This window comes from Zootermopsis nevadensis, unplaced genomic scaffold, assembly GCF_977971745.1.
Source record: "Zootermopsis nevadensis isolate Lab colony 2312 unplaced genomic scaffold, Znev_1.0 Znev_ptg000044l, whole genome shotgun sequence".
NCBI lineage: Eukaryota > Metazoa > Arthropoda > Insecta > Blattodea > Termopsidae > Zootermopsis > Zootermopsis nevadensis.
This window is the reverse complement of record NW_028259176.1, coordinates 56,317-73,462: the sequence shown is the minus strand read 5'-3', so window position 1 is coordinate 73,462 and position 17,146 is coordinate 56,317. Positions and strand designations below refer to the sequence as shown.

The 17,146-nt window shown below is 37.1% G+C and overlaps 1 protein-coding gene and 1 long non-coding RNA gene across 4 annotated transcripts in view; one reads left to right on the top strand and one right to left on the bottom strand.

Annotated features, from left to right (window-relative positions):
• Window positions 1-16,958, bottom strand: part of LOC147871666 (baculoviral IAP repeat-containing protein 5-like) — an 84,746-nt gene extending 67,788 nt beyond the window's left edge. The window contains exons 1-7 of one of the 3 annotated variants that reach the window (XM_087360404.1): window positions 16,467-16,735; window positions 16,282-16,383; window positions 16,068-16,177; window positions 15,374-15,491; window positions 14,891-14,941; window positions 12,214-12,360; window positions 7,216-8,988 (exon numbers count right to left, since the gene is read on the bottom strand). In XM_087360404.1, the coding sequence (XP_087216530.1) occupies window positions 8,959-8,988; window positions 12,214-12,360; window positions 14,891-14,941; window positions 15,374-15,491; window positions 16,068-16,177; window positions 16,282-16,383; window positions 16,467-16,550 (642 nt within the window). In that variant the 5' untranslated portion in view covers window positions 16,551-16,735 and the 3' untranslated portion in view covers window positions 7,216-8,958. Of the gene's footprint in view, window positions 1-7,215; window positions 8,989-12,213; window positions 12,361-14,890; window positions 14,942-15,373; window positions 15,492-16,067; window positions 16,178-16,281; window positions 16,384-16,466; window positions 16,741-16,819 lie in introns of those variants that run through there. The other 2 variants (XM_087360403.1, XM_087360402.1) reach the window with 2 other exon arrangements.
• On the top strand, window positions 2,647-6,524 carry LOC147871667 (uncharacterized). Its single transcript, XR_015538451.1, has 2 exons — window positions 2,647-2,958; window positions 5,211-6,524. It is a non-coding gene; the product is annotated as an uncharacterized LOC147871667 (long non-coding RNA).
• Window positions 16,959-17,146: the final 188 nt, after the last annotated feature.

Here is a 17,146-nt window from a genome sequence, read left to right as displayed (position 1 = left end):
ATATTCAGATTTCATATTTGTTAGAATGTGGAACAGGAAATCTACCTTTTAGTTTTTAGTTTTCATTTTTAAGTTTGATTAGTGGAGTTAGGCTTTGAAATTTTCTATTATGATATATATTTAAAAAATGCTTTTTCATAGGTTAAAAAGCATACATAGAGATTATGTGAATTTAAAGTTAAATTTGATAAATTATGCATGGAAATAGTTAAATAAATGGAATGATTGTTAATTTATAAATAATGATAGTTCATCATATAAATTGGAGTATTAAAACATCAGTAGGTCTCACAAGTTCTCTGCAGAATATATTTGTTTTAATTTGGAATGAAGATTCTTCTCCATAATTGCAAAATCTTTGAGGTGGCAAGAAGGGTTGCTTCAATGCGTCATTCAGTTTCCATCAATTAACCTCAAATACAGTAAATAAAAATGCGATTAAATATTAATAACGCTAATAAGAATAACTTCATGGGCAACAGAATTTTGTAGACGAAAATCCCTACGTTCACAGGTCGTGTAATTGTTTCTGTCCCGACGCAGAAGCACGGAAATGTAACTCATCTGTGAGGATTAATACCACGTCACTTTTATGACAATTTAAGCAGTCGCTTTTGTGTAACACTTTTAACGGGAGTAACACAAAAGCTAAGCGAGTTTTGTGAAACAAAATACTGAGGAAAATCTCAGGCGGGATCTATGGGAGATAGGAGTTGAAGGAGACTGGATTTTGTTGGCCCAGGACAGGGTCCGGTGGAGGGCTTTGGTTAATTCGGTGATGAACCTTCGGGTTTTATAAGCCATCTGGTTGGTTGGGTCCACTATTTGGGAAGCCTGAGGGGAAGAGACCTCTGGGGAGACCTAGACGTAGATGGGAGGACAATCTCAGGCGGGATCTATGGGAGATAGGAGTTGAAGGAGACTGGAGTTTGTTGGCCCAGGACAGGGTCCGGTGGAGGGCTTTGGTTAATTCGGTGATGAACCTTCGGGTTCCGTAAGCCATCTGGTTGGTTGGGTCCACTATTTGGGAAGCCTGAGGGGAAGAGACCTCTGGGGAGACCTAGACGTAGATGGGAGGATAATGTCAGGCGGGATCTATGGGAGATAGGAGTTGAAGGAGACTGGAGTTTGTTGGCCCAGGACAGAGTCCGGTGGAGGGCTTTGGTTGGTTCGGTCGATGAACCTTCGGGTTCTGTAAGCCATCTGGTTGGTTGGGTCCACTATTTGGGAAGCCTGAGGGGAAGAGACCTCTGGGGAGACCTAGACGTAGATGGGAGGATAATGTCAGGCGGGATCTATGGGAGATAGGAGTTGAAGGAGACTGGAGTTTGTTGGCCCAGGACAGAGTCCGGTGGAGGGCTTTGGTTGGTTCGGTCGATGAACCTTCTGGTTCCGTAAGCCATCTAGTTAGTTAGTTAGTTAATTAGTAAGTTACTTAGTTCTTTCAGTTGTGTGTTCGTAAGGAGACGAATATAATTTAATCTACCTTCTGAGACTCTTCGGAATTGTTAACTGTCTTTTCAAGGTAACTTTTGTAGAAGAAAACGGTATCAACGAGACGTGTTTTGAACCAAAGTTACAGTCTCGAACTGTTTCATAAAGCTTCCTACATGTCTTCAGGGTTCGTTCTTCAGTATCTCACACATTTATTACCTAGAATACAAGTTGAAATAAAATTCTTCGTAAGCGTAAACGATATATTCTTACTTCTGTCTCCGCCTATTGTACACAGACTAGAGCAGGGCGCTCCTTTCGGAGCTCCTAGGGAGAGTTGGTCAAGTTTGTAAAACGCCACCAACCTTGTGTAAGAAACTAAACTAACCGCCCTGAATTGAGGGTTAAAACAATTGACCATTGCTTTTTGAAATCTTAAGTAACACGCTAAACAAACTCCCCTTCGGGGGGGTTAGTTTAGTGTCTCATTCAAGTGTTTTAACCCCTGAGTAAGAAACTAAACTAACCCCCCGAATGGGTTGCGTTTTAAATTCTTGAGTAAGACGCTAAACTATCCCCCTTTGGGGTGTTAATTTAGTGTCTTATTCGGAGCACTTTCTCTAATCTGATTTTTTACTTCTTTATGTCGCTGTTCAGAGGCCAACTGTTCTTGGTCAGTCAGCTTTCTACGTCCAACCCCACCCTTTCAAATCTTCGTCTGATTTTTTCCCTTCTGTTTTTGTTGAATACGTTTTTCTACGTTTATCGATGTATTTCTTCCTTCACTTTTCTTTATTTCTTAAATATGTCAGATGTTGTAGTTCTTTACGTCGCTGTTCAGAGGCCAACTGTTCTTGGTCACTCAACTTTCTACGTCCAACCCCACCCTTACAAATCTTCGTCTGCTTTTTTTCCCTTCTGTTCTTATTGAATACGTTTTTCTACGTTTATCGATGTAAGACTTCCTTCACTTTTCTTTATTTCTTAAATATGTCTGATGTAGTTTTTACGTCGTAGTACAGAGGACAACTTTTCTAGGTCAGTCAGACGTTTTAAAATCTTGAGTAAGACTCTAAACTAAGTCCCCCGAATGGGTGTTAAACACTTGAACAACCCACGTTTTGGGGAGGGTTGTTCAACTGTGTTTTAAAATCTTGAGTAAGGCACTAAAGTAACCCCCTTCGGGGGGTTACTTTAGTTTCTTTTTGGTTGAATATTATTATTAGTATCAGATTACCTTTTTGGTGTTGGCAACGTCTTCTTTCACTTTCCTTCATTTCCTAAATAGTTTTATGTCGCTGTTCGGAGGCGATGTGCTGCTTCTGGAGCAGTGATAATGCGACTGGCTTGATAGTTTTTGATTTCTTTGTTGTGAAGCGTTATTTGTTTACTCGGCATTGTTGTGGAACACAACAATGCCGAGTAAACAAATAACGCCCTGTGTGTGAGCAGTGTAAGGATGTGGATCAGAAGTTGAGCTTCGTGTGGAAGTCTGTAACGGTCCAAATTACATCTTCTGCTGAGGTAATTTGATCCTACCATTTAGTTCTTTTATTATTTTATTAGGCTGAATTTCTTTTTACTTTTCGTTTCAAAATTCTAACTTGTTGTTGTGTTTCGAGGGTAATACTGGGATGTTTACTTCTAGTTCATGGCATATACCTAACTGTTTACGACAAAGACATCCGAGGACCTTCGGTTCACATGAGTCTTGTGATTTTACACCAGGACAATAAACTGTCGTGAATTGGTTGTAATTCCAAGTGTCATACTTCAACATTTATGGCGGAAATATGTAGAAAGTTAGTTTAGACTCTGTGGTTCATTGTCACTCAGCAGATAATGTTGCTGGACCTTACGCATTAAATAGGTTGAGGGGGAACTCTTCAACAAACTTTCGAGGTAGCCGCCCGCAAACCCAATACAAGTCTGAGATCATCGTCTTGTGGCTAAAGCCAAGTTTTATCATCTGCACATCTTTATTTATTCTTAAATAATTAAATTGTGTATAAATAAAGTATTATATTCAGCGATAAAGGAAGCTTCTAGTTGTCGGGAGTTACATGCCATTAACACCCCTGAAATGAGTCAAGTGATTACCAGGGAGCGAAGCTATAACGTAGAAAAACTTATTTAACAAGAACAGAAGGGGAAAAAAAGACGAACATTTGCAAGGGTGGAGTTGGTCGTAGAAAGTTGACTTACCAAGAACAGCGTGGTAAAGAAGTGAAATATCAGATTAGAGAATGCGCTCCGAAAGAAGCGCGTTCCTCTGGTCCATTCAAAATCTTGTAAAACTAAAGTATTCAAGAAAAGAAAGTGTTTTATAACTGAATAATGGAGATACCAAAATTCTTATTTTGGTTGGTAAGATCAATAAATATATATATATATATTCCTGAAATAAATTATGTGGTTTCAACATTCCTCGGCTTACATTCGACTGGAACATTGCCTATTTATACGGATTGGTGTGCTGTTAATTAACAGGTTGTTTTGCAGAATAACCTCCATTAGCTCTGTTGTTGACGACCGTGTCCCATTTTCATTTCGGAGGAATCTTCCATTTTGGGCCCAACAAAAATCATCATAATCACTGCATCAGATTATGAAGAGTTATTAATAGGGTCATATTTTACCGCGTGTCAGAGCGAGAAGTGAATGCAGATAAGAGAGTAATGAAATTAAATTACATTTGAACAGAGTTAATTTACAAATACAAGTTAGTGTGAGACTAATAGCCATTTTGACACCTGGTTTAATGGTGATAGGGCAGTTTACAACAGCGGCAATGCTTTGAATTTTACTCAAGAGCATCCTTTTTATGTTATGAATAAATAAAATTACAAGTTCCTTAAAATCTTAGGCTATCTTACACCTGGACACGTGATATTTCTTCAAACACTTTAGATAACTAAAAAAATGTCTGAATTGAAAATTGTTGACGTTTCATGTCGTGTAAAAATTTACAGAAAGTTCGTCGTGAGTGTTTCGTAAAGTAGACTGTATGTGTCCGTAATTGACCAAAACTGAATTCGCCAGACATTTATAACAGCAAATTTAATTTTAAAAACCCATTTCTTCAAACGCGGTCCTTTTATGAAACAGTTCCATGAAAAACATAAAATTATGGGTTGGACAGCTTACTAAGAACAAGTTTCGATGTAAATTCCTGAACAACAAATCCGTTCCTGTTATAACGAATATGATCACATGTAAACGCGCGTTTTTGTAGTGTGAACTGAAGCCCTCGCTGACATTTCGGAAGTCTGTAAGGGTATAACACCCGGTAGTCTGAATCAGGAGAGCCGGTCTGCGGTCCAGGACACGTCCTCTAAAAAGAAGCGTGATTTATGTCCTCTTAACAGCGACGCTCGTTTGAAACTTAAACACAGGGAGTCATAAAAGGGTTGCATAAGAGGTAGTGCCTTATTTCGGCGTGTCCAGAGGCGGCGTCACGGCATTTTCCCCCTCCCCCCAGAAAAGTTTCAAAGTTGAAATCACCGAATATAGACGATGAACGTCAAACACCATTCTGTTGCTCGAAGGTCACAATTAAATTCTGGCATGACGAGGAAATTACTGCCTCATCACAATAGCGACTCCGTTGCGGCTGATTTCAGCTTTGCCTGAGAAATAAACCCAATGATTATCAGATTTAAAATGACCATAATTCCTCCAGTGCGTCTCACTTAAAGCATCGTCGGTCGGGTCGCTCGACAAAACAAAATCCTCATCGGCTTTTAATCTCGTTTTGGTGATCATGTGGTCCATAGTGCAGTGAGGCCACTCTCTCTTCTGCCCCGCGGTGTTGGAACCAAGCCATACGGGCCGTGTCTTCAACTTATCGACACCAGGTCGGAAAAGGAGTCAGTCGCCTTTCGCCCTGGCTCGATACTGATCCCGCCGCTGTCCAACATCAGATGCAATGTCCCAACTAACTAGGGACGTGGACGTTGACGCCAATGTTTCGTCGCGGTCCTGAGGAATTAACCTGCACTATTAACACATGGCGAACTAAGCTGCTTTTCAGATTATCCGAGGCACCTCAGTAAACCCCTTACTCTCGTTTGTTATCTGGGGTTTTCACCCAATCTTCAAGTGAGTTACTCAGCTTAACAGGATGGACCACGTGAAGGTGAGAGTCAGAGTTGAAGTCATTGGCCAGTGTATTTCTCTGACCCTTGTCTGGCATTAAACGGATACATTATTTTATGCTCTCAGTAATGGAATCATTTGTTTTAATCACGTGATACAAGGACAAAGGAAGGAGAGTTTCAATGCAAGAACGCCAACAGATCCACACACCGACCACCGAAGCTGGCCACTTGCGAAGTAATGAAGACGGCAGCGTGGCTTTAAGTTTCGGGTAGATTCAGTACAAATGCACTCAAGGTTAATGATTAATACTTTCTCTTGTTACAAAACACTACGGATGTAGACTGGGAAGTCAATAAACATTCCTGGTGAAATGTAGAAGTAATCACTAGTACCAGGAGAAGGCGATGAAGATGAGTCTTCAGCCCGGATTCTGACTGGAATACTGTAGGAGGGAATAATGAATTCGAAGCGACTACAGTACTGCGGTGCATAAGGTAAGTATTTAAACCAACGCACTACAATTCCCGAGGAAAATCACATCTACTTCACATTAATCATGGCCCCGAGTTACGGAAGAACCGGGATCCAAAGTGCGGCTGATCCATCAAGCAGGGGATCGTGGAAAGTTAAGTGATGTGATCGCCAACCTTCGCTAGCGGAGAAGGCACTTCGAGATAAAATTTGTGCATATTCAAGATGTGAAAATCATAAGAAACTAGGACAGTTTAAAAGTTGTTTTTAATATGGTTGGGAGGAAAAAGGTCTGAAGTGACGTAATGAAGAAGCTGAAATTTTCTACATTCCTCCCCCATCTCTAAAGAAATTAAATTCAGTTTTGTCTGGGAACTTTCATTCTGTTCGACGAAGCACTAGAAATAGAAAACAATATTGGCCATTTGAATACGTTATTTCTCTAACGTCAATTAAATATATGTAGGTATATTAAGACTGTATTTCATGTCGTTTAATTAATAAACACGTAACACATGGTTGTGAACTTTTATTTCGAAACGTGTTGTATTGACGCGTATTTAAATAATCGAGGTTAGTTATCAGGGCACGCCTGCAAATTATTTTCTAGTGAACTTAATTTTCTTTTTTTCCTTCCAGTAATTAAGTGAAGTAAAAATGGCTCGCTTACACACAGCAAAAGCCGAATGTATAAGCAAATATTCATTAGCGGCTTTCCTCTGCCCTGAGACCTGCTAATATGACGAATCTCTTCGTGGTTTTTCCCAGGCTATAGAAGCAAAGTCCGGCGTTGTTAAATAAATAATCACTTATTAATCAGAATATTCACTAGTTCGCCTCCAATGAGAAGGCTTCGTTCGAAACATTAATCAGGTGTGAATTAGACTGGACAGAGTTCATTGACCAGCTCTTATAAAAATAAAATGTGTCTTCATGTCTCACGGCATGCAGGAAGCTCTCGACCAACTCAGCGACTAGCAGTGTCTCACATGTGACTTTATCTCATAGCATTATTTACTTAAATTTAAAAGAAATGTGTATACTTCTTGTTTAAAAAGTTATTGTTATTTATAAAAGCGAAATACACTCTCTTTAGCATGAGAAGACTAATATTCAGAATATTTCGTTAAAGCTGTTATATATGCACAAATAAAGGCTTAAAATCTTTGTTTTACAATGTAAGGTAGTATATTTGAGTCATATTGTGACTTAGGTTAATATTTTAATATTTTCCGTCAAATCACAATTTTAATAAGATAATAAAATATAAAATATTTAAAATATCACTTCACGTTCCGCATCGAATGATCGATTTACAAATTGGAACGTCTCTTACGACATGTTTCGGTTATATTTAACCGTCCTCAGGTATAAATTAGATTGGTAAAATTTAAAACTCGAATTACAATCATTTACAATGTTATGCAATTTATTGAAATGTTCTTATCAGATTACTCTTATATATTAGAACGAAGGTATATAAAAAACAATACCTTCGTTCTAATATATAAGAGTAATCTGATAAGAACATTCGACAACATTCTTATTCGATTCAAGCCCTAGGGTCGTTGAGGACCTTGGATTTCAGTGCATTTTCCCTACATTCTTGGTGGTCCTTAGCCACTTTTTACCAATTTCGTATTCCCACGATTTTCGAATCCTCTTCAGCCTCATCTCTACATCTCTTACGTGGTCTATCGCAAATTCCTTCTTCCTTTATGTCCACGTCATCTGTCAGAGGTTTTATAAATTTCACAATATATGATATCCTCTATCTCCTTATGAGTTTTTTTCCAGGTTTCTCCATCTTTTATGGGACCACGGATTTTTCTAATCTTCCTTCTTTCAAATATTCTAAGGGCCTTAATTTCTTCTGAAGTCACTGTCCAAGAACACCAGGATTTCGATTGTCTAAATTCGATATTAATCTGCAGTCTTTTAACAAAATGTCTCGGGCGGGAATAAATGATGTGTTGTGTTAACCACGTCTTGGTTAATGACACTTTCTAGTGCTGTATTGTCCAGGTACCACGCAGTTATAAGGCGTAAAGTCTTCTTTCATGCCCGGCTTATGATCTGTTAAGCTGATTCTGTATTTGATTCTACCTCGGAAACATGCTCTGAGTTCCCCGTTTGATTAGGGCTGTCAGATGTTTCCATTACTCTGTATGTATCTTAACTAAATTCGAGTTCCTAGTTTTGTGTATTTTGTGGTAATATTATGTATTTATTCATTAAAATACTTAAAAGTACCGTACAAAATACCGTGAATAAATAAATAATCTGTTAACTGGAAGCATCGTCTGTTTCTTCACGGCATTTGTATTGTAAAGGTTGGTTCTTCCTCAGGCACATGGCACAATTACGCGGTATGTCGGGGCAACTCAGCCAAACGTACATTTGCAACTTTTTTTTAAATATCACACGTAGATCAGAAATTGATACAAAATTCTCAGTGTGTTGCCTTAATAATGACGTTTTTATAAACGATGTTCATGAATCTTCCCCTAATACCATGAAGACGGTTTCGTAACTCGAAACATGTCGCCACAAGTGGATTCATTTAATACAATACGTAAGGTGAAACTGTTGTGTATTGATGGATGGTAATATTTTAGATAAAATTAGACGTCTGTAAAATAATTAATTTTAATAAGACTTCTTGAACAGAAAATAACGAGAAGAAATAAATTTCCCTTCTTCCCTGCAAACAATATTTCTTTATGTAGCTCCTACATCAATTCCTAGTTTTCTACATAATTTTCGCAAGGAAAGTAATTAAAATTAATGTGTTCGTCGTGGTTGTAATCAACTGCAAACTGCTGATTTTCCCAATCTAACATTTATTTTACTTTTCTCCTTCTTTTCTTTACGATTCTCTTGTCTCTGTGCTTGTAGGCGTAATCGCTTGCATTCGGTAGGTTCTCGATGACACAAGTCGAAATTCCGTATCTATAAACATTCAAGTCTGCCGCCTGGTACCTGCAATTTGAAATATTAAAAGTGAAAATAATCTTTCATCGTCCATCAGTATTTACTACACTCAAGACAAATTTTATCACATTTCACTGACAGGTACAGAAAACATGAGATGATGTAACTCACGAAGGAAGCCTCTTCTACCATAATAATTTTTTAATACAAATGTAATAGAAATGTAATTTGAATGTCAGTGCATTTATGTAAAATTTAACAATTTTCTTAAAAAATATCTTTGTGAGTCGTAAAATGTGTTGACCTAAAAATATCAATGTCTTTGTGTAGAATGGGAAACTGCTTGAAGCTAAGGACACAGCTTCCACCGAAATGTCGTTGCTTCTAATTTGTTTCCTGACAACCTTAACAGAAATTCCCCCAATCGGAATTCAATGCACGATTATTATTATTATTATTTAGTGTTCTGTCTGACGACGCACGATTGCCTCACCATATTTGAGAACAGTTCCCACGTGATCTTTCTTTCACTCATGCACGTAGAACACCGGCCAACGCGCTATTATAACGTAAAACATTTTATCACATCAAAGTGGAGGGAGAAGTTATGACTATTTTAAAAGGCTGTCAAATGAGTTGTGTTCTGGCTAGCGACGTTTGGTACATTTCATTAAGCCATTAGCTTAGGTCAGAAAAATAAATTTAATCACAAGCTTTCTTTGGAGAGATAAGCGCTTCTTGTTTGAGACACGCGCCCATAACAATATTTCCCTCTTTTAGCAAAATATTTCCAAAAAATATTTTGTCCCAACAAAAATATATCCGGAGAGGTTCTGCTACACGTAAGACAGACACAAACCAAAAATTAAATGAATTTCCGTGGGATTTCTGGCTCTTGCACAAACAAGTATGAAGAAATTTCCCTTCTGGGAAGTTTTTGGAGCTCCTTACTCACTCCGTCAACAGATTTCAGGAGACTGCGTGGTCAAACACGCGAAGAGACAGCCATTTTGAAATAAACTTCCATCAGGAATGGAAACATGGGATTCATAGGCATCGTTAAACCTGAAACTGGCCTAGCACTTTGTAGAAAAGGTTTGGGAAAAGGTTTTCAGAAAACATAACCCAAGTTGTGTCCCACTGGTCAATATATGGCAAAGTCTTTAGAAATAAATGCTTTTGTTCTACAATCGTAATGGCATGTATCACATAATATGGATATTTTATTTTGCCAACTGAAGACTTTTACGGAATCGCACGAACTTCATAGATGTATTAATACACGTGTAGCTCCTGCACCATAAGAATTATCTTTGAAGATGTAACCGAACTGACCATAAGCCACTTTTAAAGTTATACTTTATCAAAATTTTGAATATTGATTGTTAGTTCTCCCATTTCGTGAAATGCAGAAAACAGTGACAGTCATACAGAATCTCTGGTTTTGTATCCCTCGACAAAGCACAGTACATGAGATAACGCAAATAGTTAAGTTCATGAAAGTAATTCACTTACATCGCTCTCAGCAAATCCATGAATTTATGAAGTACAAATAGAAGGTTCTAAATGGTTCTTCTCTGCACTTGAGAACCCAGTGCTGAAACTTCCTTCTCGTATAAAATATTGTGTATCGTGCCAGAACTCAGTGTAACTCTTCAGTTAAACAGTTAATTCACCCCTAACTCTCTCCTGTCGTACTGAGTTTCTGAAACTTGTACGTCACCTATTAATCTGAACAGAACACACAATTTCAGAAACTGCACATTCCATCCCTACGTAAAAAAGTGGGGAGAGTCTACTTAGCTGGGTTCAGTAGAAAGAGGTACATCAGTCACTAAAGATTAGTCTGAACAGGATCAGGAGAATGTAAAAAATTTGATGTAAGATTTGAGGTTTTCACAGTGGAGAGGCTGAAGATTTCTGTCTTCTGGGTTGTTGTGCTGGCCATATTTTGAAGTTGCTTACTGTTAAACCATTTACCTAGTATTAAATTCCTATAGTACAGGAGTTTGAAACCACTATTATTCTAAGACAAAGACTAAATATTATGAGATGAGGGTCTCAGGCCTGGGATCATATTTGGTCCCCTCTTATCAATTCTCAGGCTGCGGGGATATGGAAACGTGAAATTTGTACTAAATTGGGGCTACTAAAGTTTTTTCAAACAAAAATCAACTTTTAAGTTTTAATTTCTGTTGCGATTTTCCAGTGCATTTCTCCAATGCTTATCATTAAGACGCGTTCTAGGTATTGACTAGAAGTCCCTCATTCAGCTTTTCCTGTCATATACTGATGACATCAACAAAGTATGACGATGAGAGCAAGATATATCGGCGGGCCTCGGGTTGTGAATTTCTGTTTTAATGAATGTCCAGCCGGTTAGAACGATGTTTCATTTGTGTCATGGTCCTGCGTTCTTGGCACATTCAATTCCAGTGCTAATTATCCAGAAGCTTTTTACATTTCTTAGAACATTGGAGTAGCGGTAAACAATTTATTTTCATCTCAGCCCAAATGTGAACATTCAAATTTCAAAGACAGCAGTTAAATTTATATGCCAACCTAAAACTGACATCTTGTTTTTTATGAACCTACAGGAGAAAAAATTAAGCTTAATTTGCTTCCCCTGTCTGTCGTAGTGGGAATGGAGGGGCATAATTAGACTGTACTGTACAAAAAAAATATTCTTTTTTTGTTTTGTGCGTGTTTGTAAGGGTAAATAAAACACTCGAAAATAAGATCCGTTTGAACTCAGAATTGGGTCAAAATTATCACTGACTTACCTGCTTTTCGAAATACATACGGCCTACGTTAAAAATAATTTAACCAATCGCTTTGCCTGTTGTCTCCTGTCCCGAGGTTTTTAACGTAAACTACAAATGTTTGACGACAAAGTGATAAGGAAATATTCTGGTCTGTGATGAAATAGTGAAAATTGTTGATTCTTATTTCAGAATGGTGTTGGGCTTTGTCTGTTATTAGTCGGGGAGGGGGAGAATGATACGAAGACGTCAGCACAGTCAAGTCGTTATCCATTTTGTAAAGCGCGTTTATTGATAAATCTGAACGTACGTGTCACTTCCCGGCTCCAGGTTGGAACTGCGTGACTCACCGCCAAAAACTTCGTGGATTTCCCGATACGAGTCAAGCATCACTCCATAAAACAATAAAAACTTACATGCAGTGACAGTTCTTGCCTGGAGCTGGTAAGTGACATTATGTTCAGCTTTTATCAGTGAACAACAAATGTACTTCAGACTATGTTCAACATACCAGTAAGATGTAAGAAGATAACTGTCTTCTGTGTTGTATCGCCGTGTAGTCTGGTAGAACTTTACTATTGCGATCGCCCTGACGATAAGGCAGCAAGGACGTGTGAAACGTTTGTGAACTTCTAACATACTGCAGCAATTGTTTACTCTAAAGGAAAACAAGTAAATATTTCTCAAACAACAACATTAGAGGAAGAATTGTCCCCCTACAAAACAAATATTAAAACTCTGAAACTATTGATTCTACTGAGCTTTGTTCCACAGATATAAAATAATATAAAACAAACCCTGGATATCTAAAAACTAATGGAAATTTTATTTTAAACACATTCCACACTATTACAATCTTACTAATGCCCACTCTTGTCACTCAACACTTCTCTAGAACAGTCTGTAAGAACTGTGATTCAATACAGTGTGTCCATAAGTCTTTGGCCATAGGAGAACTATAAATAATAATAATAAAAATAATGACAATGTTGTTGCAAATAATGTGTTTTCAATTTTAAGTGTTGGCATCTTTTACCTATGACAAGCCATTATGGTGCAACATTCTTTATATCATCAATAATAAAGTTACGGAAATGTTGCTACATTGACATGACACTTCACCACTGAGTTCATTCATTTGTATTTCCTGTAATATCCATGTCTCCTTCACTACAGCATTTCCCTACTCTGGGAAGACATTCCCCTTTCGCTGTCATGTCAATGTGGCAACACTGTCATAACTTTCTACTATCGATAATGCAGAGTGTAGCACAGTAACGGCTCGCCCTAGGTAAAAAATTGCAGCATTTCAGATTGGAAACACAAGATTTACGACAATTCTTCGTCTTTACATTTTCCATATTCAGCCAAATAACATAGCTCTCCTGTGGTGTTGAACTTATGGGACAACCAGTAAGCATATGTACATAAAACCTTTCTTCTTAGAAATATGGGTAGCAGTTTTACGTAAAAAAGGATTGCTGAAATACAAATCCCACTTAAAACTGCAGACTTTCATGTAAAACTGTAATCTATTATACATAACAAATAAAATTTATGAGCCTCGAAAGAAATTTCAACAAATTCATTCTGTTTATAAAGAAACTGACCTAAACATTTGTTAAGATGACCTTAAGAAGCAAAACTGGACAAAATGTTCTTACACTTCAGACCAATACGGAAACACGACAGCAAATATAGTAGACTAACATTTCAAATATAAATTGGTGAGAGAAGATGAGGATTAAAAACACAAGGGTGATCAATAAACATGTCAATTTATGAATATGCACTGTTTCCAATGCTCCTTGCAGTAACTGCAAGTCATTGCCAAGGACTAACAGCAACTACCACTAAAATTATTCACACAGCCGTGCAACTGTTTCTAACATAAAATGTTATGTGCTTATATGATTCAATTTTCTTTTGAACATATTCTTCAGTATGAACTTGGTTCAACTAATAAGTGCCAGAGAAAATTATATCATAAATTTCCTGGAATCACAGTTCCAAGCACAACAGACATCCACAAACTTACTGTGTTAGGTCTAATGGGCCACTTCTGGACAAGAAACTTTCTTAAAAATGCCATTTGTTTAAGGTTGGAACACGTAATATTGGTATCACAGTATTTTTTCCAATATTTTAAATTATAAAATGACACAAAGTGACTGACTAGACACATAATTTAAACAATGCAGAGAATGTTTCAACATTTTGGTAGTTATAAAAATCGTTAGAAAAACTTGTACTCTGCTTCTGGAATTTCTCAGGTTATGTTCATGATTCACAGTCAAATTTTATCATTATCTAAGAAGTATTATTGCAATGAAAGTATCACAAATAATTTCTTAACTAAGTTACTCTGAGTTATTATTACTTAGAATTTACAAATTAAATTATTTAATTTATTATTAGCCCTTTTACATGCAACTCAGACACAATTTTCACTAGCAAATCAATTTATTCTCATGCCAAATATTTGGAACATTTTCAAAAATAATATATTATTCTGCACATTTCACCTTCTATTCAGGCAAACCATTTAACAATTCTTGTTGTATGATTTGCTGATAGAACAGGCATTAACATCTATCTTGGTATTGTTTCTCTAGAAATGTTTAATCCGCATAATTATCATACTCTTATTAGGCATGCTTTAACTGTGTATTTCTGGAGCGTCTCTTACTAGAAATGTAAAGCAACTGAACGAGCAGAACGACAAAATTTCTTGGCCTACAAACTGATGATAACGTTCTCAAAAAAAGAAGTTGAATAACTTCAGCACGCTTTGCCATCATTCATGATCATAGGTGCTTCAAAATTTCTCTACTTATTTCAAAACTGACCCGTTAATATGAACTGGGCCCCTCCAGTGTAAGTTCATGTATTTATTCAGACAACATACAACAAAAACTGATGACGCTAGATCACGGTTATAAAGCCAGAATATCCGATCTGTCAGCAGCACGTTTGACTTAAACAAAAGTGACAGAGAGAGAGAAAATTGTACAGTATTTTGTTATGTGTAAATGATTTAAGTAAGGGCAGGTGCAATAAATTTCATTTCAAGCACAGAGAATAGTTACTTTCCCGTGTTTACCGAATTTCAACCTTTGTAAATCTGTCTCTTGTGACTCGTAATTTTACTTTTTTGATTCATGTAACTTAATTATCTTCCTCCTCACTTCTTTAGCCTTTTCTATGAAGGCAGCTCGCTGCTCAGCATGCTCTGCTTTCTGAAAGAACAGATTATAAACTGCTTAGTCAAAAACAGAAGCACTTCACAGTCCCAATGAACACTACAAAATTATTTACCTACTTTGTTTTGCTTACATCATTTAATTTACTTTCTGCAGTCTGCTCGTACATTTATACAGACTTAAACTTCACAGACCTCACATTGACACACTGCAGTTGTTTATATAAGGTATAAGCATTTCACAGTCCCAATGAACACTACAAAGAATTTGCTTATTCTCTTTTAACATTTAGACCAAAGTTATAGATGTACTTGCCGCCAGACTCTGTTAGCAGCAGAAATTCATGCTCTGGTGCTGAATTCCTTGCATGTGATAAAAAGTACATACACTTGATTGCAGTCTGTAAAACAGTTCAACTTTGCAACTGCTTCAAATTTGCCATGCAGGTAATAAACAAAGTATACAAACCATAATATTTTTGGTCCTTTCAAGGGACAAATCAAAATGATTATATACTGTCAAGTCAGCATCTTTCTTCCCAATCTTGACAAACAAGCAAGAGGAAGAATGTGTCTTGTGTTCATTCCTAGAAAGAGCAAGAAACGTTAGGAAATATTGCATTGTGAATTATACCTATTTTAACTTAAATTTTTGCCATAAAATCCATACTTTAAATATGGCTTCATTCTTTTCTGAGATCCTGTTTCACTTATGAAGGGTATCAGATAAGAGAATGACAGTTCTACTAGTATAGCTGTTGCTGACTACATTCTTACGGCTGTCTTCAATGTCACCAAAACATGGAAGGGCAAGTGGCTTAAGTGATATTAGTACTTTGGTTGAGACAATTCAACTCAAGAAGGAAACAACTGCCAGACATTTGCAGAAAAAGTTAGAGTTGGGCAGTGGCAGTGCCATACTCCAACTGGAGTCTCCCTCTCCCTCAAAGTGGTCATGAACTGATGTTGCGGCCTATGGCTGCCACTGAACTGAACTGATTTAATTAAAAATGTACATTTTGTGATCTTCTGATTTTTAAAAGTATTTGTTTGTGCAACAACATGAAAACAAAAAACTGGCATCCAGCTGTACCATAACAAATGTTCTGAAACATCACCAGCATTCCCTTTTCACCAAGTTTTCAAAATAAAATTCCACATACCAGGGATCATCATCTTGTTTCCAGCCATCCAGCTTCTTTAGGCACACTTGACATTGAACTAGGTCAGGTTCATCCTTCGAGCCGCAGAAAATATAACCTGCCTCAGCCATCTAAAAGCAGGCAATAGCACACCTCCAAATCATTGCTACACTTGTTTGTATATTTATTCAGGCCGGAATTTATATGTTTACAACGAAATATATTTATATTGTACCTTCCGGGCATTGCATGAAGTATCTTCGTTAAATGGCCAACTTTTGAACGTTCCCAGGCGTTCATCTTCAAGCATGTATGTCGCCAAGTCAGGCACCTCCATCTGTAACATTATATGAAGGAAAAGGAAAACGTGGATTTTATATTAAGAACAAGCCAGAATTACTTACAGGAGCATTAACTGACCATGTTCGTTATATGAATAGTTTCAATTGCCCTATTAATTTCTTGTTCGTTTTGGAAATCCAATGACGTTACGGAAGCTACCATATAGGTTATAATTTTCTTGTCGGAGGTATCTTGTAAGCCTCTGGCACTGAGAATTTTAAATAACACTCCACCATTATTATAGTGATATATACGTCGGTATTGAAGTTATAACACAATTGAGAATCAGTAAGTAATAGGTTTATGTATCCGCTGAGTTTCGGTTAAGTTAAAACAAAACAACTCTCCCGGTACACATTATTACCAACATCGCAACACAAGCGTGTGAGATTATTTTCAAAGATATATGTAAAATAAGAAAAGCGCTTTACCCTTGAAAATGGTATGGTTAAGAGGGGACACTTATGTGTAATTCTGCTGTTATAACGTAGTAATAGCTATGAATCATCTACTTAGGCACTGATTAAAACAATCCTCCCTATTTAGATTTCATGAATTGGCGTCATTGAAATAGTTCGTGAATTCAACTGTTCCGTTGCTATGGCTGCAAAAGATGTTTGAAATTGTTTATATATGTATAACTGTGGGGTATAATTACTTTATTTCCCAACTGATTGTTTTATTATATTGCAGACAAATTTAATTTGTTGCCGAATATTTAAATATTAAGGAATTATGGTTGACGAAGACGTTAATGA